At 44.3% G+C, this 27,864-nt stretch overlaps 1 protein-coding gene across 4 annotated transcripts in view; it reads right to left on the reverse strand.

The window, feature by feature from the left end:
• The window catches only part of Smarca2 (SWI/SNF related, matrix associated, actin dependent regulator of chromatin, subfamily a, member 2), a 167,918-nt gene that overhangs the window by 33,595 nt on the left and 106,459 nt on the right, over positions 1–27,864 (reverse strand). For all 4 annotated transcript variants that reach the window (XM_057777157.1, XM_057777158.1, XM_057777159.1 and 1 more), the window contains exons 26-27: positions 23,750–23,827; positions 18,958–19,176 (exon numbers count right to left, since the gene is read on the reverse strand). In XM_057777157.1, the coding sequence (XP_057633140.1) occupies positions 18,958–19,176; positions 23,750–23,827 (297 nt within the window). The remainder of the gene's footprint in view (positions 1–18,957; positions 19,177–23,749; positions 23,828–27,864) is intronic.

Genomic DNA, 27,864 nt, shown 5'->3' on the forward strand with positions numbered 1-27,864 from the left:
AGATCTCTCGTTTCCAGGGTGTTCTGGGGGTTTCTAAATAACCTAAGTAAGAGACTGGATGCTGCAGGTGTTAAAAAATACATCCATGGGAGGAGAGGCTGAATGGGGTGGCACCAAAATACATCCATGGGAGGAGAGGCTGAATGGGGTGGCACCAAGGCCAGAAAAGTCATGAGTTGAAAACATGACTAAATAGAGAACATACAAAGCAAAGAAGAGGAGCTGCTCCCAGAAGGACTGGAATTCCTTACATACAAAACCATGCATCTATTGAGGCTGTGCCTAGATAAAAACAGGTCCATACACAGACACACACACACACACATACACACACCCCTATTCATATATTACTGGGGCTCCCGGACAAGGAAGATTAGAGGTCCCACACTTCTTGCTCAGTATATTGAGATAATCTACTTACAACATATTAAAATAATCGATTACTCATTAATTGAGATAATGTAAAGTATGACTGTCTTAATAAAGCCATAAATTGTGGGTCTTGGTGAGTCATACATATAAAGCAAACAAAACTTGATCTCTACTAAAGTTTAAAATTCATCTATAATTCTGAAGTACAAAGAAAGAAGAGTCTGAATTAAATGTGACTAGGTCTTGCTAAGAAACACATGACCCTTGAAACTTGTATGGCCTCTGCTCCTTGTTGGTACTCTAATCCTCAGCAGAACTAGTAAGTGGGCTTGCTATGAGTCTATAGTAGAAGTCAAGGTGGGGAGAATGAGGTAGCAGATACGACACCCAAAGCAAAGTTAACTAAAGTTTACTAAAAAACCAAAGTCAACACTCAGTGACTGGCAAACACCAACAAACATACCGACTGGCTCTAAATGCACAGAGCAAATGCCCCTAAAACACATTTCAGAAATGGGCCATCTGGAGGTTTTGAGGGTACACACCTACCTATCAGTAATACTGAAGACAAGGGACTGCGGCATTGACCTCTGAAGATCCTGTCCCGGCAGAGATCGTCTTGCCAGTCTGTCTGACTCAATCCACAGACACATTCCCGAATGTGCGGACACCAGAACCGCAGAATTTCTTTTGGGGTTACATAAATTAATGAAATGTAATTGTGGAAAGCAGTGAGGTTCCCGGGCTGGCAAGATGGTAAAATTGTTTGCCTCGAAGTCTGATGACCTCAGATCTCCTCGGGATCCCACATGAAGATAGGAGGAAAGAACTAACTCCACAAAATTGTTCCCTGACCTCTGCACACATACCATGGCACATGTGCATCCCATACATCATACAAAAATGCAACAGTAATGAATAAAGAAATGATAAGATTCTCATTTCTAAAAAAGGTGACCACACACTCAAAGATTCCAAAAGAAGTGTGTTACTTTTAAAAGTAATACCAGCATTGGACCAGGCGAGGCTTAACTGTTGTAATTTGGGAAGAGTCTGTATTCAGTGAGCTTTGTTAGCATCAGTTTCTCACTTGCTCTAAAAACACCCAAGCTGGGAATCCTAAGCAACACATCATGGCTATTTTCCTGCAGGGAAGACCACAGAGTGTTCTAGTCAGCAGGCCCAAAGGGGACCTGAGCTTCCCTCGGAGCAAGAGGGCAATAGGATGCTCCTGAGTTCCTAACTTACTGCCGCACTTGCAACAGTCCACCTGTGACCCCCTGCTGGGCCGCATTCATCTACCTTGTCTCAGCTTCCCAGGTGCTTGCTCTGACCCTGTACTTGCTTCTGATTGAGCAGTTAGGAAGATCCCTTTGCTCCTTTAGGAATAAAAAAAAAGGGTCACATTACCCTGCCATTTGGTCCTTTTTTTCTTCTTTATAGAATGCTATCATAAGACCTGACACATAGACACTATGTCTGCTGACCCCAAAGGCTAAGAATCTAATCAGGTATGAGGCACATTCCATTGGCCAGGTCCTAAGTCTTCTTCACCTTCTTCTTCTGCCCTTCATCTTCCATTCCTTTCTTCCAGTCGGCTTATTAAGTCCAAACTCATGTGCTTCTAAGCCAAAGAGTTAAGATTACCCAATCTCATAAGTCATCATTCCCTCCATGGCCTGCGTGGTCCTTGCACCCTCAGAAGTCCTATGCTGAAATCCTACCCCCCAAAGTCAATAGCGCCAGCTTTGTGAAAACTGGGAGGTTATTAGTTCATGAAGGAAGAGACTCTGTGGTGGCTCCAGTGTGCTCCCTTGACCCTCCTACCACAAGAGCACACCTATGAACAAGAGGCAGAACCACCACATAGCATCTTCTGTGACTTTAAGAAGATTCCTTTAGCCTCCAGAGCTTTGAGAACTAGACTGTTATTATACATAGCATACATAGCTTGAGGTATTTCGTTATAGGAGTCTGTATACCAGCAATGTAAATATTCTTCATGCAACAGGAACATGGAATCCAATGTCTTCCAATAGTAGATTGTATTCATTCCCAACTTGGAGATTCCCTCTCTCACTCCCATCCCTAAGACATAGTATCCAGCGTATATGCTGTAGCTATTGCAAATGCTAAGTCAGAAACACAAGGCTTCCATCTTCTCACAAACAGTGCTGATATCGTACCACCTTCCCTTACTGCTAAACTTCTATTACTGCACTAACGAATCCACTTTCTGAAAACACAGAGCACTTAGGAAGCCACAGTTCTTTTTTTCTTTCTCAAATATCTCTGATTCCCACTCCTCTAGCCTTTTCTTATTTTGCTCCCCACTTGCGCTGTTCCCCTTCCTGCACTGCCAGTCTTGTGTTCCCCTGCTTTATCTAACCATAGTTTTCCAACCTTACCTGAAATTCTCCAAGTTTTTCTCTGGCTCTCTCCCCCCATTTCTATACATGTTTCTCTGGCTCTCTCCCCTGTAGAGAGGAGCTGCAGGCAGGCCTGTTTTTCATCCCTCCCAGCTCCCGCCTGGCTAGCTTAGCCCTGGAAATAACAACACACAAATTGTATTCCTTTAAACACTGCCTGGCCCGTTAGTTCTAGCCTCTTATTGGCTAATTCTCACATCTTGATTAACCCATTTCTAATAATCTGTGTAGCACCACGAGGTGGTGGCTTACCAGGAAAGATTCAGCATGTCTGACCTGGCAGCTGGCTCCATCACTTCTGACCCAGAGAGGAGAGGCATGGAGATTGCCTAACTTCCCTTCTTCCCAGCATTATGTTCTATTTACTCCGCCTACCTAATTTTCTGTCCTATCAAAGGGCCAAGGCAGTTTCTTTATTAACCAGTGAAATCAACACAAAACAGAAGACCCTCCCACATCACTCCCCCATTGACTATAAACATGCAGGCATATGAGGCCAGTGGCTCAGAGACCAGAGCAGATACCTTAAGGAAGGAATCCATGTCCTCCATCAGTTCGTAGGGAGGCTCTTACTGATTCTCGAGAGTTTGCTGTCAAAGTGCACAAAGGCAGGTCCTAGTGGAACACAAGCTAAGTGCATCAACCTACTGGGAAGGCTGTCAATCTGGCTGCTCGTGGAGAGAGGCTCCTGAGTAGCTTGGACACAAATCCACAATTTTTTATATGCGGGTGTCTTTTAACCAGCCACTAACTAACTAATGGAGGTGTTTGAGCATGTCCCCCAATTCTTAGGATGGATAGATAAATAGAATAAGTGTCCTGAGGAGATCCAGTTTACCCAAAATCTGTGTCACCTGGATTTCTTTTTGGAGCTACCAACTGGAATTTCTGCATCCTACCCAGCACCTGAAATGATTTTTATCATTTTCTTATCAGCCAACTAAAACAAGACAGATAAACAGGGCTAGAGAGGACCCAGGTGTTGCGGGATAATCTTTTTGTACACTGTGAAGATGTGTCTGTCTGTCCTCACCTGCCTAAAGCACCTTCTGATTGATTAAATAAAGAGCTGAATGACTAATAGCTAGGCAGAGGGCATAGGTGGGATTTCTAGGCAGAGGCAGAAACTCTGGGAAAAATCTGAGGTGGGAATTTGCCAGCAAAAACGAGGAGAAAGTCGGACATACGGTACTGAGGAGAGGTAATGAGTCACATGATATAAACAGGTTAATTTAAGTTGTAAGAGCTAGTTGGGAACAAGCCTAAGTAAGGCCAAGCTTTCATACTTAGTAAGAAGTCTCCATGTCATTATTCAGGAGCTGGCAATCCAAAGAAAGACCTATGTAGCAAGATTTCTTATTGAACTATCTTTGGACGGCCAGACCACAAATAATGACCCAGAGACTTCTTATTCATTATGAAAGGTTAGCCTGAATTTAGACTTTCCCTCAACTAGCTCTTATAACTTAATTAACCCATATTTTTTAAATCCATGTTCTACCACGTTGCTCTGTTACTTCTCAGTACAGCACGTTAGACTTGTCAGCTGGTGAAATCACACACCTAGATTCCCCCTCCCAGTTCCTCTCTGCCCAGAAATTCCCTATTTTCTCCTGTGTAGCTGTTGGCCACTTAGCTCTTAATTAAACCAATCAGAAAGTACCTTAGGCAGAGACACATCTTCACAGTATAAACAAATATTTCACGACAGACCCGTTACAGCCATGGTTTTAGCTTACCCTGCTGACACCCATCCCATTTTAGTTTGGTTATTTTAACAGGTACTTGTATATTCTTCTGTCCTGTTTTAGCTTTACAGGTTGAATGACATTTAAAAAAAAAATAGCTGGGCGGTGGTGGCACATGCCTTTAATCCCAGCACTTGGGAGGCAGAGGCAGGCGGATCTCTGTGAGTTCGAGACCAGCCTGGTCTACAGAGCTAGTTCCAGGACAGGCTCCAAAAACCACAGAGAAACCCTGTCTCGAAAAAACAAAAAAAACCCAAAAAAACAAAAAATAAAAAATAAAAGATTCAGCCCAACAGGCAATGCTGCTATCTCTGAGCTGAGAAGCCGTGAAGTCCTCAGTTCAAAGGCAGAGCAATGTCTGTATCGTGACTGAACAAACACAGTGGAGGGCAGTTAAGGGCTGAGCTTCCCAGAAACAAAAGAAACCATAGTGGAGACACTGGCCTACAGGTACAAAATGCCCAGAGTCCAGCTGCTTAGCAGAAAGAAATCCACAAGGAGATTCTCTGTAGTTGTGATGAAGCTAACAGTCCAGAGAGGTCTCATATCCAGGAGGCTCTCTTGATGCTCTCTCTAGGCTGATACAGTGAAGGTTTTCACAACCAATCATTTCCCATCTGCTTCAAGCCCTGCTTTTCCAACAGGAGGACAGAACACATCGGCCAGGTGATCATCAACAGGGGTGGGAACCACTCATCTCTTACAAAACTTAGATATGCATTATCACAATAAAAAAGACAGCGGACGCAACACTGAACATTCACTCAGCAGATACTCCTGACACGAGTTAAGAAGCAAGATCCCACACCTTGCTCCAGGCCTGAGAAGTGTAGGTCTTCATCTGTGAAATGGGAGAAATCATATCGATTCCGAGTCCTTTGGGATTAAATGGTGGCATAGATTTACATCATCTAGCCTGGCATTGTTTGACACAGAGAAAGGCAGGAAGGAAAAGAACCCAGAGAATGGGCCTGATTTGGCTCAAAAGCAGCCCTGTGGGTGTGACTCAGTGATAGAACACGTTTTTTAAAAAATGCACACACATACACACACATTTAATCCAAGCACTCTGTAATGTGGTGGATCTCTGTGAGCTGAAGAACAACTTGGTCTACAAAGGGATCTCAAGATCACATAGAGAGACTCCGTCTTAACAAACAAACAAAAACAACGACAAAAGCTAAAAAAAAAAAAAAAAAAAAAAACCAAAAAAACTTTGGGAATGAGTTTTGGTTAAGAATTTAGTCTTTGGAAGAAGAGGGTATGTTTTACACACTTTCTAACAATTAGAAACAAACAAGAATAAACTCACCAGCTGTATAACATAAGGGAGGGAAAAAGCACTTTGAAGGGAACACAGGCACCCTGTAAGACACTAGAGCCCTATTCAGGGGCAGGAAGAAAAGCCATTTTTCCAGTGTAGAAAGGCATGTCATTGCACATCCTTCAGTGGCCCTAAACGCAAAAGTAGTCTGCTGGCACCAAGTGTCTGTAAAAGCAGGCTTTCTCCTGGCTAATACCACCAACAGGCTGAGGCTTGATGGGCATCTTAGGTGGAGCTGACTGGGGCTAATGCCAAGGGCGGAGCCTCACAAGAGCTTGAGAACAACCTGGAAGCAATGCCACCCAAATGGCCTTTGAATAGGATTTCCCCTTGGCTCTTTCTCCAGTACACACAAAGGTCAGAGAGATGATATTCTCTTTTCTTCTGCTTTTCTGTAGTTTACTCTTGTTTGTTTGTTTTTAAAGATGGGGCCATGCTCACATCTCTTACATAAACAGCACAGAATTCGTACATGACCTAGGCACAACTGCTCAGCCTAAAACCAGGGGCAGTCAACCTACCCACTTTTAGTCTCTAATCAGATGCAAATGCTATGAAAATGGCTGTTGTACCACATTATTTAGGGAACAATGACAAATGTCTATATTCAGTACAGATTTTTTTTTTTTAAAGCATTCTGATCTATGAGTGTTTGAGTATGTGGATGTGGACTCTGTGAACATCATGGTTGTCTGTACCATGGCACTAAAGCACTGAGTTTTTATTTTTTACATGAATGCAAATGGATTTGATCTTGATAAGTTAGGGGACAACTTGATGTTTTCAATGAATACAATAGATCTACTTAACATCTTTAACATCTGGCATATACTCTACCAGGCAGTAGTGGGCAAGGGATTTAAAGGCGTCTAGGTGAACTAGACAATCCCAGCTCTTGGTCTGTACAGAATTGATGAAGTTCCAATTCCCTGTAAGAAGTGGACCCTGGGGCAGCAGCTTCCCCCTTACACCATGCTTTACCATGTTGGCATCTTACCTCATGGCCTGTTACAGCATAGAACTGGTCTCACTTCTGCAAATGTCATGTTTACCATAACCAGGATGTCTCTGAAGTCCACACAGGGGATTGGTTACTAAGTCTACAGTCACAACGGAGCACCCTCAACGGTCAAGAAGAACAACAAGGAAATGTCTCTGAAAGCTGGTCCCTGAGAACTCAATCTCACAGAACTGGAGGTGGCCCAAGACAAGTCTGAATCATCCCTCCTGTGATCACCAAAGGCAATGCTCCAGTGTACAGACAAGGAAACTGAGTCACTAGGTGGTGATCCAGCTGTCTGACCCACAGTCTCCAACTAGACCATAAGAAGCCACCATAGCGTAGAAGAAGAGTAACTAGCAGTCTCCACAGGATCAATTTTTAAAATAGTCTTTGTAAATAGATTCTATAAGATTCAAATGCAAGATAATCTTAATGCATGTGGCCGTCATTTTACAGCACTAGTAGAACAAAACTTAACCATGCCAAACTAATGCTGTTACCCAGTGGGAGATTTTTTTTGTACTGTACTAACCATTTCTTAAGAAAACAGGTCCTGTAAGCTGATCCCATTGCCAGTCCGTCAAAGGCTCTGCATATGAGCGTACCCACTGTGTGTTGGGAAGGATTACTTTGTAGATGTATTTTCAATAAAAAAAAGTAATTTTACATTTAAAAAAAAAAAAGAAAGAAATGTGATTTCTGTGATGTGGGCTCTGAGCAGCATGGTGACCTCCAAAATTCTATTTCAGCAGAAACGGCCGTACAAAAATCAAGCTTTGCCTAAAGCAAAATGTTGTGGTCCTGTCCATGGAGTTTCTTGATTCCTGCAATTCTTTCTCTAAAGGGAAGGAGGAAGGAAGCCATATAGAAAGCATCGTGGTGTTACTCTTTAAATCCACATACTCAAATGTGACTCCTGAACAGAATAAGAAGAGAAGCATCTAGTTCATTTAGCACTCGGTGTTTTTTAAGATGGTTGAGATTAATCTAGCTTTTGCAGAGGAGTCCCAGTTAGAAGGCAACTGGTGGAGAATCCAGCAGGACTTCTGGGAAGTAGCTGGGTGGAAGCAATGATGGTACTTTCTATGGATTTTTAAATAAACCTCACCTATGCTTTCTGAAAGGATGTTGGAGTCTTCAGGTTTCTGAAAAGTGTAAGGGCACGTCCATGTCAAAGTAACACGCCGTCAGGATTTTTCTCAGCAGGAAATCTTTATGAAGGCACGGATCACCAGGATCTCATTGGAGAGACACCGGCCATGCCTATCTACACCTGGACTTAGCAGAAAGAAAACGGAGCATTCTATCGGCTTTGCTGAAAGGATAAGGGCTGCAGCCAAACCTCCGCTCCTAGCTCTCCCTGCTGCCTGCACCACATCCATTTACTCGGGCTCTTACCAAGTGCTTGCTAGGAGGGTGGTGCTGCTCCAGCTTCCAGGATACATACACCAGGCTATCCCAGAAGCTCAGGACTGATGGGTGAGAACGGTAAGGTGTCCTTTAGGCAGTAGCAATGTCATGAAAACAATGTACCTTATCAGACAATAACAAGCACCATTCAGCAAGGGGGACCAGGGGCGGTCTCTGCTGAGCTCATCTGGACAAGGAGTGAAGACCTGGGAAGGAAAGTGCGCAGGACCAGAAGGACAGCCCTGTGGGAGGGCCAGATGCTTAAGAGTGAGGGAATGGAAGGCCATGACCTTATAGATCGCATACAGGTATTTGGGTTCTGCTCCCCAGTGGCAAACTACAGTGGGAGGGGGGAGATGCAGGTGGGGTGATCAGAGTACACATTCTTTCTAAAAGGTTCCTTCTGAATCCTTTGGACAACCCTCTAACATGACAGGAACTTGAACACATCACACACTCCCGTCTTCATTACTTTGCACCCAAGCTCCTGTTGCTTTTGTCAGTGAATGTGTGGGCTGTATTTCTCCTTCCCCGAATGTTGAACAGAGCTGACAGGTAATACACACCCAGCTGATGCTGTTGGAAAGTCTGGAGTCTTCCAACCACAGCGGGAAGACAAACCCAGACCTAAGAGACAGCAGCCCTTTTCCCCTCTACCAGTCCGAAGGTGAGGATGACGCTGTCGTGGTAGCGTTATGCAGAATACATGTTGTTTAAAGCCTGCTCGTTCCCTGAACGGTCACAAACCCATCTTTCCGCTTCTGCTACCCGTCAGCTTAGACCATGAAACCCAATATGGACAAGTCCAAAAGAACCACCATATACGGGTTGCCCATGCATGCTGCAGCATGGCCAAGGCATAGATTTCAGTTTTTCAAAAATTCTCACTTGCTGTAAGAGCCACTCTGCACCAGCCCTTGCAGGTGGCTAACTTGAAATATCATCGCTAAGAGCACCTCTCAAATGAGTTAATAAATTTGCTCTTAATTGCACTAATAAATTTGGACAGCTGTGACTGTGTAGAGTAACAACTTAACATACCGTCCACATCTGCCGCTTGCGTCTGCGCGCGCCGGTCCATACCGTCCACATCCAAACACATCTAGGGCTCAATGGAATCCATGTCCTGTGTATGATTACTGAATTGCATCTGTATTTACACAGTTCCTGTTCATGCGCTCATGAATGGCAAAGCTGGAGTGGATCATTATTTTTAAAATCGCAATAAACAGCAAAGCAACCCGAGCTTCCCGTGACTTCGGAGGTTTTCTTTAGACAACGAATGGAAAGGCTCAGCACATCAATGATGCAGATGGCCTACACCTTAGTTGGAGTTGCAATAACAAAACAGGCAGGGATGGGGCAGCCCACGGAGCAGGGAGGGGGTCACACTAATGTGATGATATGTCAACTTGACAGCACAGAGGGATGGCATGGCTGGCAATAACTATTCAGGAACATGTTTGTGAAGGTGTTTCTGAAATAAGATATAAGTTTACTTTTTAAGATTTATGTTTTATTATGTATACAGTGTTCTGCCTGCATATCAGAAGACAGAATGAGAATTATAGATGGTGAGCCACCATGTGATTGTTGGGAATTGAACTCAGGACCTCTGGAAGAGCAGCCAGTGATCTTAACCTCTGAGTCATCTCTCCAGCCCAAGAAATAAGTTTTTCAATGACTGTAACCATCAATGTGACTCTCTCTATCCAATCTACCGGTGGCTGGGGGAGAAAAAGAGGCAAGAGAAAATAAATGAAGATTCCGTTTTTCAGCCACGCAATTCGTCTTCTGCCCTAGGATACTGGGTACTGGATTCCCGATTTTCAGGCTCCAGAGTCCAGGACTTACACCAGTAATGTTCTTACCCTGGTGCCTGGGGTGTCAGATTTGAACTAAGTCACATCACTGGCTTCCCGGTGTCCAAGCAGACAGCCTCACAGGAGTCTCAGCCTCCACACAGTTGCTTTCTCAGTATTGCTCCTGCATTTTTCTTTCTTTCTTTTAGTGACCACAAAATAAGAGCTTACAAACAACATCCATGTACTTGTCATGCTTCCATGGGCTTGAAGTCTGAGAACTGTCTGCAATACAGGTAGTTTCTGGCTCCTTGGCCTTTTTCTGCCGGCAGGAAGTCAACTTTTTCTTGCCATCCTCACACTGGGGAAAGGCCTGTCAAAGACCACTTAAAGTAGCTGGCAGCAGGCCAGGGTCCACATGCTATGGTTGCTAGCCCCCATGTTCTTTCTGTAAGCACGGGCTATGGAGAAAATGGAAGTAAAGATCATTGGCTGAGTGAGTATAGGTTGACAAACAGTTGGGGCAAAACTAGACAGACCCAGCTAACTGCTGGCTGAATGAAGGTTGGCTGGCTTGAGTTGGAGAAACCAAATGCCGTCACCCCTTCACAGCCACGCCATTGCCATTCTCTTTCATCCCATCAGTAAGGAGGAGTCCCTTACTGTAGTCTTTCTCTTGTTGATCTAAATAAACCTTGTCTTCAGGGCACAACAGAATTACCCATTAGGGCTTTCTCTAAAACGTTCAAATATTTTTCTTACAAGCTAACTCTCCTATTTAGGATTCTGGCCTCATGGTAAAATATAAAATAATGGACAGGGGTTAATTCTAGATGTAAGAGCTAGCTAGCAATATGCTATAGTGATTGGCCAAGCAGTAATGTAATTAATACAGTTTCTGAGTGGTTATTTCAGGAGTCTGGGCAGTCAGGAACAAACAAGTAGCCTCCCTCAACGATAAAGTGGTACCGAAACCCTGGCAGAACTCACGGTTTATATTCTTAGGTCCCCAGGGGAAGTGGCCGTAGGAGGCAGCCTGTCTCATCCCATACAGATACTCAGACACTGGGAAAACAGAGTCCCCCTGCCCTGATTTACTCTCCCTAAAGAGTGCTGGCCCCAACCCTTACCAAGGATGAAGCCTATTTATTGGTTTGTTTGGGTTGTGTGGGGTTTTGTTTGTTTGTTTTCTGTTTTGTTTTATTTGAGACAGTCTTACTATGCTGCCTTAAGTGGGTTGGAACCTGATATACAGGCAAGGCTGGCTTCAAACTCAGGCATCTGCCCATCTCTAAGGAGACTTCAGTCATCTCACTTTATTGATTTTAAATAGGATAGATGGATGGATGGATGGATGGATGGATGGATAGATAGATAGATAGATAGATAGATAGATAGATAGATACATACATACATACATACATACATACATACATACCCCACAGGATTAAATACTAAATCTTGGTTTGAAAAAATAGACATGTTTCCAATTTTTTTTCTTATGCTACAGGAGTAAATGGAATTTTTTTCTTCATCTCAAGAGGATATGAACTTACTGGGTCTCCTTTGTACCTGTAGGACCGGGAGCAATTTTCCACTGTTATGTTTGAAGACTGAGTTTGACTTGGGAGCTAAATCCTGATTTCTAGCAATAAAATTCAAGACCAGAAATTCTAGACATTAAGGTTCAAAAAAAAAATCAATCATTACCACACAAGCTTTATTATTTATTTTAGTCAGCTCTCTGAGGACCGTTCCTTTTACTGAATTCACCCTGCAGAATTCTAACAGAAGGGAACATACTGGGGTCGAATGGCTGCTTAGAGCGATCTGGCCAGCAGATATAAAATAAAAGCGGTTGGAAGTTATTAAAATTCCTTTACTACTGTCAAATATTTCCCCCAAACAATTCGTGACTCTCAATGCCATTAATTAGTTCAGGACTTCCATCCTAAAGCAGAACCTGGGATGAGCTGAAGCCTAAGTCTGTTTTCTAGGGCCTTAGCTCTCCCTTGTGTATAAAAATGGAAATGCAGCTTGCTAGAAAATTCTGCCCCAGTAAATTGGATGACCTCATTTTAAAACTTCAATGCCATTAAAAAAGCAAAAGGTCAATTCTTTTAAGTCTTGTATCTTAAAAAACAAAGGAGATTATTTAAAGTAACAAACAAAAGCGGGGAAATACAAAAAGTGTTATATATATGTTATGCTTTAGATAAAGTAGCCAAGAAATCTTACTGGCATAAGATAAAATATTTTTAGAGGAAAACTGCATTTCCCAGAATCACAGATGTTCTCAGCCAAAATATAGCTGAGAGATTCCAGGCTGTCTCTGATCCGGGACGGCTCATACTTCATCCAGCCCAAACAGAGATGGCATCTTGTTTCAAATACTTCCAGAAAGAAGAGCCCACAGCCTACCTCTTCATACCTGTGAAATTTTATTACTTCTGATGTATTTGAGCAGAATTCCAAATATGTAATTTGAAATTCCCAACCACTTAGCTTTTTCTTGTGTTTTTTTTTTTTCTTTTTTTTTTTAGTTTTTCAACATGAGTTTTCCCTCTGTAGCCCTGGCTGTCCTGGAACCTGCTCTGTAGACCAGGCTTGCCTTGAACTCATAGAGATTTGCTTGCCTCTGAGGACTGGGATTAAAGGCATGCACCACCACCCACCCTACTTTGTATTTTTTTCTGGTACTTTATGATTGGAATCTTCAGGGACCCATCCGCCTTCTCCCATCTAGAGTTTGGCACTTCGACAGCCTGTGCTGAGCAGCAAAATACAGGGATCTCTCCAGTCTGTATATGTATGCTGGCATCCCACAGCTTTTAAAATGCCAAAGTAGGGTCCATGGAGAGGCTTCCATCTGATTTCCTGATTATGCCCCACTGTTATCGCCCTCAAGAGTCCTTCATTTTCTTTCATTTATATCAGGTTCTGAAAAAAGAAACCCCTCAAAGTCCTCTTCATGGGCAGCAGATGTGATCATGGGGAGCTCCATCTGGGTACAAAAATCCTGAGAAATTCATACTCTCTGGGAGCAGAGTTATCAAGAGAGAGGAAGGATGTGGGTGAGCCTCCTTTGCTCCCAGAAGCTCCTTTTGACACGGTATGGCTTCCGAGACGCTCCTTTTGACACAGTATGGCTTCCGACGATACCTGTGTTACTGAACAGCCTCATCGCCACCACATACAAAGTACTTACCAGGGCCTAAATACTCAGGGCATTCTTACAAAACGAAGGGCATTTCCCTTCAGTGCCGGGAATCTGCACAGACAACTTCATCCCCATGGTGTATAAAGACCCCACAGCAAACAGGCGACACCCTCAGGAAGTGTATAATGGTAGAGTGGAACTCCCCCCCCCCAATTTAACTCTTTATTGATTCTTTATGGATTTCACAAAGGATTTTTCTTCCTTCCCCCAACTCCCAGAGCCGAGGATCAAATCCTGCACTTGCTGGGCAAACGCTCTACCACTGAGCTAAATCTCCAACCAGTTAAATTAATTCTTAAAATTATTAATCAATTAGTTAATTAATTAATTATACATCCCAGCCAGTTTCCCTTTCCTTCCCTCCTCTCAGTTCCTCCCCCACCATTCTCTGTTCCCACTTCCAAATCCATTCCTTTTTTTGTTTGTTTGTTTGTTTAGGAAAGGGCAGATCTCCTGTGAGTATCAACCAAACATGGCAAATCACCTTACAGTCAGACTAAGCACCTCCCCATGCATTAAGGCTGGGTAAGGGGATCCAGTGTGAGGAGTAGGGTCCCAAAAGTTAGTAAAAAGAGTCAGAGACAGCCCCTGTTGCCACTATTAGGAGTCCCACAAGAGGACCAAGCTACACAGCTGTCACATACATGCAGAGAGCCTAGGTCAGTCCCACGTAGGCTCCCTGGTTGTCGGTTCAGTCCCTGTGAGCCACGGTGAGCCCAGGTTCTGTGAGTTTTCTTTTGGTGTTGTCTTTCATCCCTCTGACCACAGGAGATGGTCAGTTCAGGCTGTGTGTCTGCTATTGCTAGGAGTCTTAGCTGGGGTCATCCTTGTAGATAACCCGGGGGGTTCCCTTGTACCAGGGTGGGTGGGAGAACAGAGGGAGAGAGCATTGAAAGGGAATACCGGAAAGGGAGCCTTTCGGGGTCAGGCTAAAGTGGGACTTTTCAAGACCACATTTTTAAGGCAGCAGATCCACTGTGTGACAAAGGTATGCTCTCCAAAATCTGTTGTCTCCACCCAGCTGTAATTACACATTATACAGAGCACATAATCTATATCACATCCCAATTAGCTCCAAGTGCTGCGGGGCAAAAATCACTCAGCTCAGCAATTAAACAAATTCCAGGTTATCACTAAGCATCTTAAGGAAGGGAAGCATTTTGAAGTTGGCAGGAAGACCAAAGGGACAGGAAGAGCAGAGCAAAGCCTTCCGGAAGTCACCGTTAGTTCACCCTTTAGCTTTGTAGTAACCCCAACTTGACAAAGTCCCGGTCATCAAGAGCAACACCTGCGTTACAACACTAGAAACGTCTCAGGTAGAGCACACAGGGCTGAAGTCAAATAAAAAGCCCTGGGCTACCTGATGCCTCATCACCAGTCTCTGCCAATATAGCAAACAGAATGCCTGCTCTCGTACATAAGATACATGTTTTTTTTTCTTGGAAAAAAATGAGCAATATGTCAATTATATCATGAGCACTAATAGACACATGCAAGTGTACCATCTACTGTGGCAATGTTAACACCTTGGGTTTACCCCAAAGAAGCTTCCAGATACTGTTAGAATAATGTCTTTTTGCACGCGGGGGGGGGGGGGGGAGGGGGATTGAGACAGAGTTTCTCTGTAGCTTTGGGGCCTGTCCTGGAAATCGCTCTATACACCAGGCTGGCCTCGAACTCACAGAGCTCTTCCTGCCTCTGCTACCCTAGTGCTGGGATTATAGATGTGTGCTACCACCGCCTGGCTGGACCATACTTTAAGTCACATTACACATTTGAGAACCATCCCTTGTGCAAGAAGGAGAGCCACTGTCTTAAATAAGCAAGGGTACTGGTCATCAAAGTCTCCAAGAGCATCAAAAGGAACTAGATATACATCAAGACTTCCAGGGATAACAGTATCCCGTCAGCCTTGTACCGACTCTCACAGAGACTTATTGGTGGGAAGAATCAAAATGCATGGCACCAAGGTCATTGTTAAACAACAGACACCATCTTGGGAAGGACGATATGATGGATGCCCCAAGGTTAGCCCACTGGGTAAAGGGACATTATACAGACCATTACCAAAGATAGCCCAAGACTGGGAAATTGCCTACCACTGAAAACATTTAAGCTTCAATGGAAATAGATTTTAAATCAACTTAACATACTTCATTTTTAAAAAGCTGTATTTGAAATTGTGATTCTCCTCATTTAAAACATTATGAATTAAGAAGAAATGTTTTGTTTCTGATCCTCCGACTGAACCGACTCTCTCCAGGATTCTGCTGGAATTTTTGGCACATTCCAATTATAGACTAAAACCTGTTTGTGATGAAACCGTATTTGCCGGCAAAGCAGCAGCAGCATTTACATTTATCCTCAGGACACTGAGCTGACTGCCGAGGTGTGCGTCAAAACTTTGCTTGCTCACCTAGGCTCACAGCTGCAAATGTCTCTTTGTCCTCCAGGCATCTGGGGTGTCCACGTGAAGGAGGCCCACACAGAGGGATGTAAGTGGAGGTGTGTGCAGCAGGTGAGGACAACCACGGGTCCCCACACCCCTGCATCATGCCGTTTCCCCTTGGAGTCGGCCTCAGCTGGCAGGGGCTCCACCAGTCTGGCTACCTGAAGAACGCCATGGAGAACAAGGGATCTCACCTAGGCACCGTCTGAGAAAAGCCCGAAAAATGACCCTGGCTTACGTTTTGGGACTAGAACTTGTCTCTACGCTCTACCGTATAGTCTACTTCACCGTGGCAACAGTGGTATGTAATTCACTGCACGTGGAAGTCCTAAATTCTAACAAGGTACAGCTCTAGTCTCAGCTTACCAACCAGCCAGGAAATCAGACAATGACCAAGGATGCTTGGAAACTGGGATTGGGCTATGGTGGAGGATAAAGGAATTTGACAGCACTCTGGGATGTGCAATTAATGTTTATCTTCTGGAACGAGCCATTAATTGGACCTTAAAGGATGAGGAAGGTTCAAAAGAGGAGGGCTGGGATGTTCATGCCAGACTAAGCCTGAGCCCTACAACATTTTACCCATGGGACTGTGGTATGAAGACAGAAAACACATTGTTCTGTTCTTCCCAGGGCACAGAGTCAAGGCCAGGGAGGAACTATAGGGAAAGAGAATTTTGTCCAAAGGGAGGAAGAACCAATTATCAAGGCTGACCTTGAATTTCAGGGGCTCTGAAGACAACAAGACAGTGTGTTGCCTTTGGGGGACAGACAGTGCTTTGCATGGGGACTAAAGAATGTGGGGGGCATGGAATGGCCGCAGCTCCGTTCAGCCGCCTTCCAACTCTGGGATTCTATATATCTTTCAGGATTTAGCCCAACAAGGCTTTATACAGTGTTGCCAGGAAAAAGAATGACTTCAGCCTTGTTGGCGCATATCTTCCTTCGTAGTACTTGCCAGTCTCCCTCCCAATCGCCAGCAATACAGAACATCTTTACACCCCAGGCCCCTAAGAACCCCTCAACTTCATTTGATAACAGCAAATACTTACTAGCCTTTTATTAAACAGGATTGCTCCTGGGTCAGTAACAACATCAAAGGACAGTAAGTATCTATTTCCCCCCCCAAGATTTTAGGTCAAGGGGTCAAGGGTCTGTAATTAGTAGCAAGTAGACCACACAGAATATAAAATCCAATTTTCAGAAGGACTGCCAATAAGATACATTCCACTAAAGCTGTCCTGAGAACAGCTTCAGCCCTCTTGGATGACTTGACACAATGCCAGGCACCTTAGGAGAGAAACGTCATAAATAGCAGTTTCCACAGAGGAATTCATTCTTTGCATCAGACGAATTTTCTGTTTTGAAATGCGCCTGTGACGGAAAAAGCAGGAGTCTGCTGCACACACCCCGCATGCTCTCCAAGCACCACTGGGAAGCCAGTAACGCTCACCTTCTAAGACCACGGCTCATTTGCGCAATCCCTCACTAAGTTGCTCTACACGTGGGGTACACTGAGGGACAGGGCAAAGGGCAAGACACTATCCTGACACGAAGGCGTCCCAAGATTCGTGCTGTCATTCTTCTTAAGCATAACTCACTACGATCATAAAAAAATTTCGGCTATAATCTCGACCAATAAACAGAGCTTTTTTGCCTATTGCATCTGGAGATTATTCATATCAAAAATATCGATTTTACAATGTGGGCCTAGATTAGGATTCTTTCATCTCCTGTAGTAATATTCCACATGATTAATATATTGCTTAAATAAAGAGAAAGGAAATCTAATTTTCCCGAGGTCAGAAATGAATATTAAACAAAACTTTACATGGATAGGATGGGTCTTAATTATACAACTTCAACCTTAACGGCCAAACAAAGGGAATTTAGAGAGCTGTATTCTGAGGCTACCCTAATCGTTGACTAGGTCCACACACACAAGTTATATTTATTTACGCGCAATTGTTCAGTCATAAATATGAGTGATGCCTTCTTAGATCCACGTTGCAGAATCCCACAGACACTATCTTTTCGAAATTCAGGTCGCGTCCCTGCCATTACACAACACCCTGAGAGAATCATCCCTCGTGTGGTACCAAGAGCACACCTGCCTCAGATATCCAGTCTCAAAACCCTTCCCAGTTCCTCTCTACCCAACTACCTTCTCATGACCCAGATCTTGGAATCCTCGGCTGTCACAGCCTGGGAATTTATGTTCCCTTTGAGAAATGGATGGCGCCTAACACTGGCTTCTGTTCAGTTTGGTCTTTACCCAAGTGCACACACTATTTCCAGCGCTTGCTTGCTGGCCCTGTCTGGAAAGCGTGCCCCAGGCTGTTCTGCCTGTTAGGTACTATGTCTGCTCAAAAGAATAAAAACGATAGCTAAACCTTTGAATGAAAGGTTGAGCCCACTGGCTGTGACATTCCCTCGCAGGGCTATGATCATGCTGATATTTCTGGGGTACCAAAGGAACACTGTGAGATTTCAGTCCCCAGTCAAAATGAGAAATTACCTCTTTCGGAAGTGAAAAAAAAATTCCCACAAACTTTAGAATAACATGTTTCCCCCACCATCATCGATTCTAGTCCAGGTTATCATTGGGGTATAAAACAGATAAATCACACCAGGCCGAGGTTGCACATGCAAACACACGAGGTAACCACCGAGTTTGTATCTCCATCCAAATTGCAACCCACACTCTCTGGTCTTCAGTTTCTTCATCAAAACCAAACAGTACAATAGACCTTCCGTATCTAAATGTGCTATAACCATGAAGTCACACAACCAGAAAACAATGTCGCCCTGAACTCTCTATACAAGCCATGCAGAAATTAAATCCACGACTAAAGACCATGAAATAAGGGGGAACAATTAAAAACATCTCTAAGGCCCCCTTGTCCATTTTGAGAAAGTGAGGCATGGCCAGACAATTGACCGTAAAACATTAATGTGTCTCATAACCCTAATAATCCTGACTTCTCATGGCCAATTCTCCTCTAGCCAAAAAGAATGCTCCACTCTCTTCTTTCCCTAAGCACTGCCTGGAAACACAGAGTGATCACGGCACCACTAAGACGACCTTCAGTGTTTAGGCCACCGTGCCCTGACACCAGCAACTCTGCCACAGCAAAGGATTCCAGCCAAGTCACAGAAAACACTCCAAGTGTGGAGTGAGTTTAAAAAGCCACACCTACCCGGAGCCACTGCTTCTCGGTGAGGGCGTCGCTGTAGTCCACATCCCGACGCTGGCGGGAACCCCTACCAAATATCTTCTCCTCCTCTTCTTCACAGGTGAGCCTCTCCACTTCGGCATCATCCTTAATAATCCAGGAGGGCAGCTCATCCTCCTCCATCAGCCGGGGCTTGCGCTTAGGATTTCTGGCATCCTCCCTCCGCCGGTCCATGTCCATGCGCTGGGGACAGGGATAAGAGTGTCACCAGGGGGAAGAGGACTCTGTGGGACAGAACTTAAGATCTTCAGAAGTCGTCTTCCACTGCAGATGTGTCCCTCTCTGTCCCTTCTATCCTAGCTGGCCCGCTCTAGTTCAAACTTAGAGCGGTGGCTACACAAATGATTTCAACATGTAAATTCCCTTTCTCTATACCCATCATTTGACTTTATTTTTGCATTAAAGAAGATACTCTCTTTAAGGACTCCTTTCGAATTTAAAAAAATGTGAGCCCTGGGCCTGTAAGATGCCCTAGTGAGGATGGGTTGCGGTGGCGCACACCTTTAATCCCAGCAGAGGCAGAGAAAGGTGGGTCTCCGTGAGTTTGAGGACAGCCTGATCTACCAAGTGAGTTCCAGGTCAGGCTCCAAAGCTACAGAGAAACCCTTTCTGTATGAAGGAAAAAAAAACCCAGAAAAACAAAAACAGACAAACAGAAAAGATGCATCCGTGAGTAAAGGTACTTGCTGCCAAGTCTGACAACCCAAGTTCGGTCCCTGAGACCTGCCTGATGGAAGGAAAGGGTCAATTCCAGCCAGCTGTTCTTTGACCTCCACATGTGCAGGGACATCCACATGCCACATGCAAAGTAAATAAATGGGGAATAAAATTTAAGTGTGAGCCCTACCTGTATCATTCATTCCTTCCCTCAGGCAAGCGAACTCTTTGATCAGATGATCAAATACCAAAAGACATCTACTAGGGATATTGACCTTGAGCTGGAGGGTTTGCAATCTTAATTGGCCAGGGAGAAACATTTAGGGGGAGGAGTCATAGATGTTCACACTGATCAGCTGTCACCAGTGCATCAATTTCTCAGTACATAGTTGTGTGTGTGGTGAGGGGAGTGTAGGAAAGGAATAAACTCCTCAGCTCTTCACTGTTTAAAACGTTCAGCTCTTAGGAAGACGTCAACTGGCCAAGATACATGTGGAATGGCTTCCCTTCAAGGCCTTTGGAAGCCCGTGGCTCCACCTCTCACTTTCTTCTTAGAAATCCTGTCTCACTTGAAGGAAGCGATGTGCCCCCCCCCCCCATGCTTTAAGTGTAGCAGGGCAATCTGGTATGTGTAAAGAACACAGCACTGCTTCCCCTCTCTAGACACTCATTACATGTACACAGACCATCCCCACAATGAAATAAGTCATTAATCATTCATTATCCGCCCGCTCTCTCTTCCTCTGCTTCTACCATATGGAAACAAGGAGTCAATAAAACGATTTTTTTCCCTTAAAAGCTGAAACTGATAGAATGTGAAGGAAATATTTCCTACCTGAACCCAAATGTGACTTAAAAATTAAGAGTCAAAGCTCCTTGAACTATGCTTCAACATTTCTGGAAATCATCCTGTGTGGAGGACGGGGTGAGCTTGGGGCATGGTGGCATTCCAGGGGTAGATAAATGTGTCTGCCCTGCTCTCTCCTGCTGAACTTACTTAGCTGGTGACGCTAGACTTAATCCAGCCATCTACTGCCTGGCTCAGAAACAGATCTACCCATGGAAGCCTGGCAACAGGCAAGAAGAGGCTTTAAGGCAGGACCTAGACAGGGGATGCATGAGGCAACCTCCTAAGAGCTATCAGGTAACTAGTAAGAATAAAATCTCCCCATGACCTCTGACAAAATGTTGCCACTTCAAGTTCTAACTAGACAATTCCCGATTCCTAGACCAGAGCTTGTAACATGACCATAGTAGGTCCACAATTGGAGAGTAAGTCTTTTTTCTTTTTATTTTAATAAAAATAAGCCATGTATGTAATTTTTTTTAAAAAAGAAAAAGGCAGATTCAATTAAATATGATAAGCTGCAAGCCCTAATGATTGTGTCTCTCTCTAGACAATTGTACTATGCCTTTGTAACACCTTAAGTTAGCATTGGATAAAAAGACTAACTTTTGATTGAATTGCTATCTGGATATATTTGCCTTATTATAAACCTTAACATTAACAACTAGTTTTAGCTTTGTGGCAAATACAACCTCTAAAAGCCTAATGTTAACATACAGGCCCAAGAAACATATCTGAAGCATGCTGCTAACAAGATATTTAGGTAAAACTCACAGGTTATCAGTATAAGAGGTGAGTTATTTGATGTCTTGGTTTTAGAAGGAGAAAGCAATACCACGGTTTAGAAGAAAGATTATTATTTTAAGGAAGCTTATTTGTTTACAGTATCTATACGTTAAAATAGTAAGTCTATATGAACGTGACACACAGATATAATTCTTGGTAATAAATAATTCTTAATAATAAATCAAGGCTTTAGATATATGAACTCCAGAGACTTAGCCAGCTTACATTCCATTCTCGTTTCTCACTGAACTCTTTAATCAGTGGCTGACATGGATTCCAGTACTATTTCCTGCCCCCTGGTGGAGGTGCTAATGAATAGCGAAGTGGCCAAAGGCAGCCAGAGAGTTAAGTTTTGAAAATTAAACCAAACAAAACTCAGTATGGCTCTGCTCCCCCAAACAGAAGCTAACACTTAAGAAATGGACTTGAGAGCTCACAAAGCTAAGGCACCTACGAAAGTACATTCGTCCCTTAGGCAGTCCAGACTGTCAGAAGTCTGTTCTTCCCGGGACACATACTCATTCCCGAGTCAAAGGAAGACCCGGCCTTGGAAACGCTCGGCATTTCTGCATTTCTGTCTGAGGTTTTCAATTTCGACTAAAGTCCAGCCTTAAAGAAGGAAGGAGAGGTACTATTTCTCCCTGATCTCGGGGTCACTAAGGACTGGCTATCTCTGAGCCAAATCTAATTTGGGAGTATCTTAGGTCATAGGAGTGTCGAGTCACTGCCAGGGGTACACATCTCTAACCTTAGGGTTCCCCAGTCACAAGTTCCTCAAAGATGGACATTTATTTCTGATGGGTACCCTCATCTCCCTATCTAAAAGTGTAATCTACAAATGTGGAGGGTGATAGCAGAACTCCATGCTATTGCCCTGTCTCTCTGAAACGGCTTCCCCTATGTAGGGAAGAAATACATTTCCTAAGCCAGGAGTTATTGCTATGGCTGCCTGCGTTTTTCTGAGAGTTAATGGTCTTTTATTGTGAATTATTATGGGTGGGCACAATCTGTGTTCTCTAAGACAAAAGCCATCCAAACAAACAAATAAAACCTCCACAAAAACGAACACAAGCATCCACTCAGCCTTAGCTCTGTTCTCAAACCCTCCTAAGCTAAAAAGGCAGAGATTGCAAAGCCATTGGGTCATATTTGGCTTAGTACTGTTTTCTTTGGCCTGCAATATTAAAGAATAATATTAGTGAAAGTCCTGGATTTAGTGGCACACTTTAATGCTGAAATGGCGTCTAACAGTGTGGATTCCTACCTTCTCTTTGAAACTTGTAATTTCTGGCTCAGTGGGTCTCACATCTCCACCTTATAGCCCTAGCACCACTAATAGAATCTTTATCACACCCCTCCTTTTCCGTGAGTCTTGCTCATGCAGGGTACATTATCCAAGACCTCAGGGCTTTCCAACGGGTGCCTCTGATCAGGGTGCTCCAGGGTTCCCTACACCACAGCTGTGGGGCACACTCCTTCCTTCCACAATCAGGCTAGATGCCTGCGATGAAGATTAAAATGACAAAGTAATGGAGGGCACCTTACACTCCACCATCTGGATCTGTCCTGCCAGGTAGACAAAGCCTGGAACTGCAGCACTCACCACTCACTCAATAATCTATTACGTGACTACTGCGTACCCAGGACTGTCCTGGTCATTTAAGACAGAGTGTAAAAGCCCAAAGAAGGCAGTACCCACCGCTCTGCAGCTGCTTAGCACCCCCCCCCCACACACAGATGGGCCTTATTCCCCAACCACCGTGGCATGTAGGACACCTCACGTGTAAATCAAAGTCGAGTTTTAGGGAACTTCTAAGATGCTGCATACCACAGTACTTCAAGTGTAAAGACAAGGACAATAGTCCCAAAATACCAAGGTTCCTTAACATGAAGCACGCTTTGCTCTTTGAAACAAGGCCATGTCTTACTATATGCACACGCCCCAAAGTTGTTTTTGCCTATGTATATTCTCTGCAGCAGTTTCAAGGGTTGCTGCTGTTCACCTGTTCCCACTAGGAAGGAGCTGACTAGGGCACACTTACAAGCTGGATGCTCTGAGAACAGGCTGCTATCCAGTCTGACGCTGGGCTGGGATTAGAAGTGGGTCCCAGTGAACTGTGGACCATAGAGACTGTCCAGGGGGCGAAGCTGTGACTCGCCTCTGGCCAACTGCTTCAGTACAGAGCCGTGGGCCTAACACTGCCCCATCTCATTTTCCAAAGGAAGCCAGAAATCAGGATTCTTTTCATGCTGGCAACAAATGCAAAATTTTAAGAACTGCAATGTGGGCCAAACACAATATGTCTGCAGGCTAAATCCAGCCAGTTTGCAGACTGTGAATCAAAAGAAACGCATAGGCTTCAGCACCAAGATTCTACCCAGTATGCAGGCTGCAGGCGTCCTGGATACCAGAAAGGGGGGGGGGGTGAGGAAGGCAGTGGTTCCCCACAATTCCTGCAACATTACCATAAAAAGGTCAAACTCTTCTTCCCGGCGAGCAATCATCTGGTTCAGGGTCTCGTCGTCTGGTACTTCATCTTCTTCCTGGATTAAAAAAAACAGAACGACTGAACATACTTTAAGGACCAGGACTGGAGACTGTGTGTGTGTGTGTGGCGGGGGGGGGGGGGGGGGTAATTCTGTCCTGTTTCTCCAGACAGAGAGGGAAGGGAAGGGCCCCTCAGTTTAGTACCTGCCATTCATAAGTTGAGAGCTTTGCAAACCCTCTTTGGCTGCAGGGAATCTGTCTAGGGTGGGAAATCTGCTCTCTAAGAAACACCAGCTCTCCTGGGTGGGGATCTTTTCTGTAACTTTTACAGCAAGCTACTTAATGTCTCCCCGCCTCCATGACCTCATCGGCAACATAGGCGTGACATCTACTTCACAGGAGGATGCCACTGCCAGCCTTAACTACAGAAATCCACAGGAGACCATTACTTAATGTTAATCCCAGTAATTCCACCTATGGCACTGAAAACGTGAATGTGCTTATTTTCAAAGATTTACCCAGAACAATGAGTTTTGCCACTAAGTATCAGAACAAGAAAAAAAAATCATACATAGGTATGGAAAGAGAACCTTTAAGATGTCCAATCAATGGTTTTCTGATGGTGGTTAAAACTATGGTTCAGATCAATTAGAAACTATCAATACAAAAAATATCCCCAAACTCCACCCAATTAAAACAATCTAATGAAGTTCAAAAACAACAAAAGATTACATAAGGCCTGAAAGTTCCTAAATTTTCTATTCAGTTAAACAAAGGCACATTATCTGCTAATTTCTCAGACACCAACGGTTCTCAGGGGCTTAGGAACTAATAGTATGTTGTTGCTCCCACGAGTTTAAAAACTACCAGCAACCTAAGCTAGATGATGTCAGCTCCCAAGACACCTTGCGCACTGCAAGGGCTTAATCAGTCCTAGAAATGAATGCAACTCAATAAAGTATGTGATTCAAGACAATAATTACTTCTGAAAACCCTTCCAATTTAATTCACCCCCATGTTGATGAAAGCCAATCTGTCTAAATATTCTATTTCACACGACGAGGGGGCAGACTAGCTGGAAGAGGAGGCTCAGCCCTTACAATATCATGTGCCTGGCTAAAGCACCAGCTAACAGAGGTCTTCACTTGCCTTCACTGTCCCCAAAGCCACCTGTGATTTCCACTCACACAAAGAGGCCATAGATGTCCCTGGGCAAGATACGGATTCTCCTAGAAACTGGCAGGGCACTATTCACAGAGACCTGAGTCCCCAGGGCACAAAGTATCTGGAAAGTTTGCAAGAACTCTTGCTGTGTTCTTTGTACTCTCACACTCCAGGCCAGCTGTGATCGTGGCACCCTGCACTGCCCTGGACGGTTGGGACGGAAGCCATTCACTGCAGTCTGCAAAGGGCTCCCGTTGGCTTTCCATCAGGGCACAGACCACTAGAGCCTGGTAACAGTTGCCTGACACAGGCTTATTCAGGGAGGGACATGGAGCCCCAGTAGGATGCTAACAGTGAGGAAGAGTTAGCCTGGAGCTCTCCTGGAGGCCCTACACGGTGGTCTGCATGCCTGAGGGAGATCAGTCTCTCCCAGTGGTTTAGGGGGCCCTGAAAACTCCAGGCTTCCTCGCCCATCATCTCACCTGGGCAGGTAACATCTTTACAAGGGGCCGGGCGGTGGTGGCACACGCCTTTAATCCCAGCACTTGGGAGGCAGAGGCAGGCGGATCTCTGTGAGTTTGAGACCAGCCTGGTCTACAGAGCTAGTTCCAGGAAAGGCTCCAAAGCTACAGAGAAACCCTGTCTCGAAAAACCAAAAAAAAAAAAAAAAAAAAAAAAAAACAACAACAAAAAAACATCTTTACAAGGTCTTTCAAACAGTAAACAAGAATGCAGTGGAGACTCCTAACGAGTACCGGCTCCTTCCACTGTATATGCTATTTAACAGTGGGCTAAATATTTTTCTCACATAATTTATTATTTGAAATGTACTTAATAGTTACTATATTATTTATTCAGTATTTATTTATTGCAGAAACACATGTGCTATGGTGTATGTGTGGATATCAAAAGACAACTTGTGTGGGTCAGTTGTCACTTTCCAAGTTGTGGGTCCTAGGGCCAAAACTCGGTTTGGCAGGCTTGGTGGCAAACACCTTTACCTGCTAAGCCACCTCACTAGCCCACAGTGTTTCAGGAAAGGGCCAAATATACAGACAAAATCAAAAGGCACCTGGCAATCTGACTCCTAAGTCTGTAGCAAATCTTCAACTTTAAAAACCAGAAATGGTGAATGATTTGAGCTTTGTAAAAAGGTTTTAGATGCGTGCGGATGTTCGAGTGCATATGAACAATTTTATTTCTCATCATTTCCTGAAATTCAGCAGGCAACTGGTCAGGTATATTTAAGGCAGGCAAATAAGGAGGCACGATAGCAAAACACTCTTCACTTTGCAAAGATTCAGGACTCTTTTACCTATCAGCTTCTACTTCACATGCGAACATGTATTCACTTATATATGGATATGAGCTTTAAAGCCTTTGATGGGCATGCTATAATCCATATAATCACAGGTAGAAAGCAGGGGACTAGTGGGGGAATGTATCTTCCTAGGAAGGAGAAATAAAATAGTTATGGACAGATGGGGGTGGAAACTGGATGGGAGGATTAGATGGGTATGGAGTGAGAAAAAGGGGTGAGGGAGGGGATACAGGGAGAGACAGCTCAAACTAAAACTCTAAAGCATATATGTATATGAAGGTGATCCGAATTGAAACACCAAATAACGGGGGGGGGGGGGAGGAGAAGGAGTTCCTATGTAGACATCTCCTGTCATCAGATGAAGACACTAGTTCTGGAAATGGGTTACATCTAATCGAGTTGTTGGCCAAAGGTGCCCCATGGGAGCCTCCAAACACCCAGAGTATTTTCAGGACTATTGGTTGCTCTCCACAAACCTATGGCAAAGCCCTACTGCTGAAGACTACACCTACACAACTCACTGAACACGGAGAAGTCAAACGGAGGTGCCTACCTAGAGCTCCCCTTTACTGACTAGTGTCTGCCAAGGTCCTGGAAGACACTCCGCATGCTATGCCAAAGCAGAAAGGTAAACACCAGTGCAGCTGCAAAGCCTTCGATCAGCAGTGGTGACAAGAATGCAAGAGGTGCTAGTACTACAATGTCACAAAGCCTGTGGAACGAGCCAGCAAATCTGATTGGATTTAAGGCCCACTCCACGAGATGGGTGGGCAAGAACCTGAGGCTAACAGGCCAGGGACGTTAAGGGAAAACCCAACACCACTGTTCTGCTAAAAGAATATGGCAATGAAATGACTCTAATGACATTCTGTTACACTCATAGTTCAGGTTCTTGATCAGCTGCTCAGACATCATCAGAGAAGATTACTCCTGCTGTAGACAGGAATAAATACAGAGAGGTGCAGGGAGCGAGAGATCGTGGACCGCTGGGTCCTACATGGGATGTCTCCATCACTTCCCTACCCTCAAGGTTCAGGGAATCCTGTGAAAGAGGGGGCAGAAGGACTCTGAGAGGCAGAGGGTGTGGAGGACACAAGGAAACAAGGACTTCTCGGCACAGAAGGACTGGCTCACAGAGAATGCAAATACAGCAGCATGCACAGGGCCTGCGCAAGTCTGGACCTGACGGGATTCCGGTTCTCAGAGTGGAAGTGGACACAGACCCACACCCCTAACCCAGGAATCATCTCCAACTGATGCCATCACAAATAAGAGAGTAAGAGAGCAAGAACTGATGCGGATTTGGGTGGGTGGGGAGCTGGGAAGGACCCGGGAGAAGATGGAGGATGGGGAGCCATAATTAGAATGTATTACATGAAAAAAAATATCTATTTTCAATGAAAAAAATAAATAAAAGACTTTTAAAAGAATTTAATTTTTAATTTATAGAGGACTTGAAAAACACAAAGCCAAACTGCAGACATGCAAATGAGAATAGTATTCCATGAAAATATGTAAAATAGACTATGCTCTAACTTCTAAGCCCGAGTACACAAAAGCAAATGTGTTCATTGCCGGACAGCTCCATGATGTTGCTAGTCTGCATTC

This window comes from Chionomys nivalis, chromosome 8, assembly GCF_950005125.1.
Source record: "Chionomys nivalis chromosome 8, mChiNiv1.1, whole genome shotgun sequence".
NCBI classification, from domain to species: Eukaryota; Metazoa; Chordata; class Mammalia; order Rodentia; family Cricetidae; genus Chionomys; species Chionomys nivalis.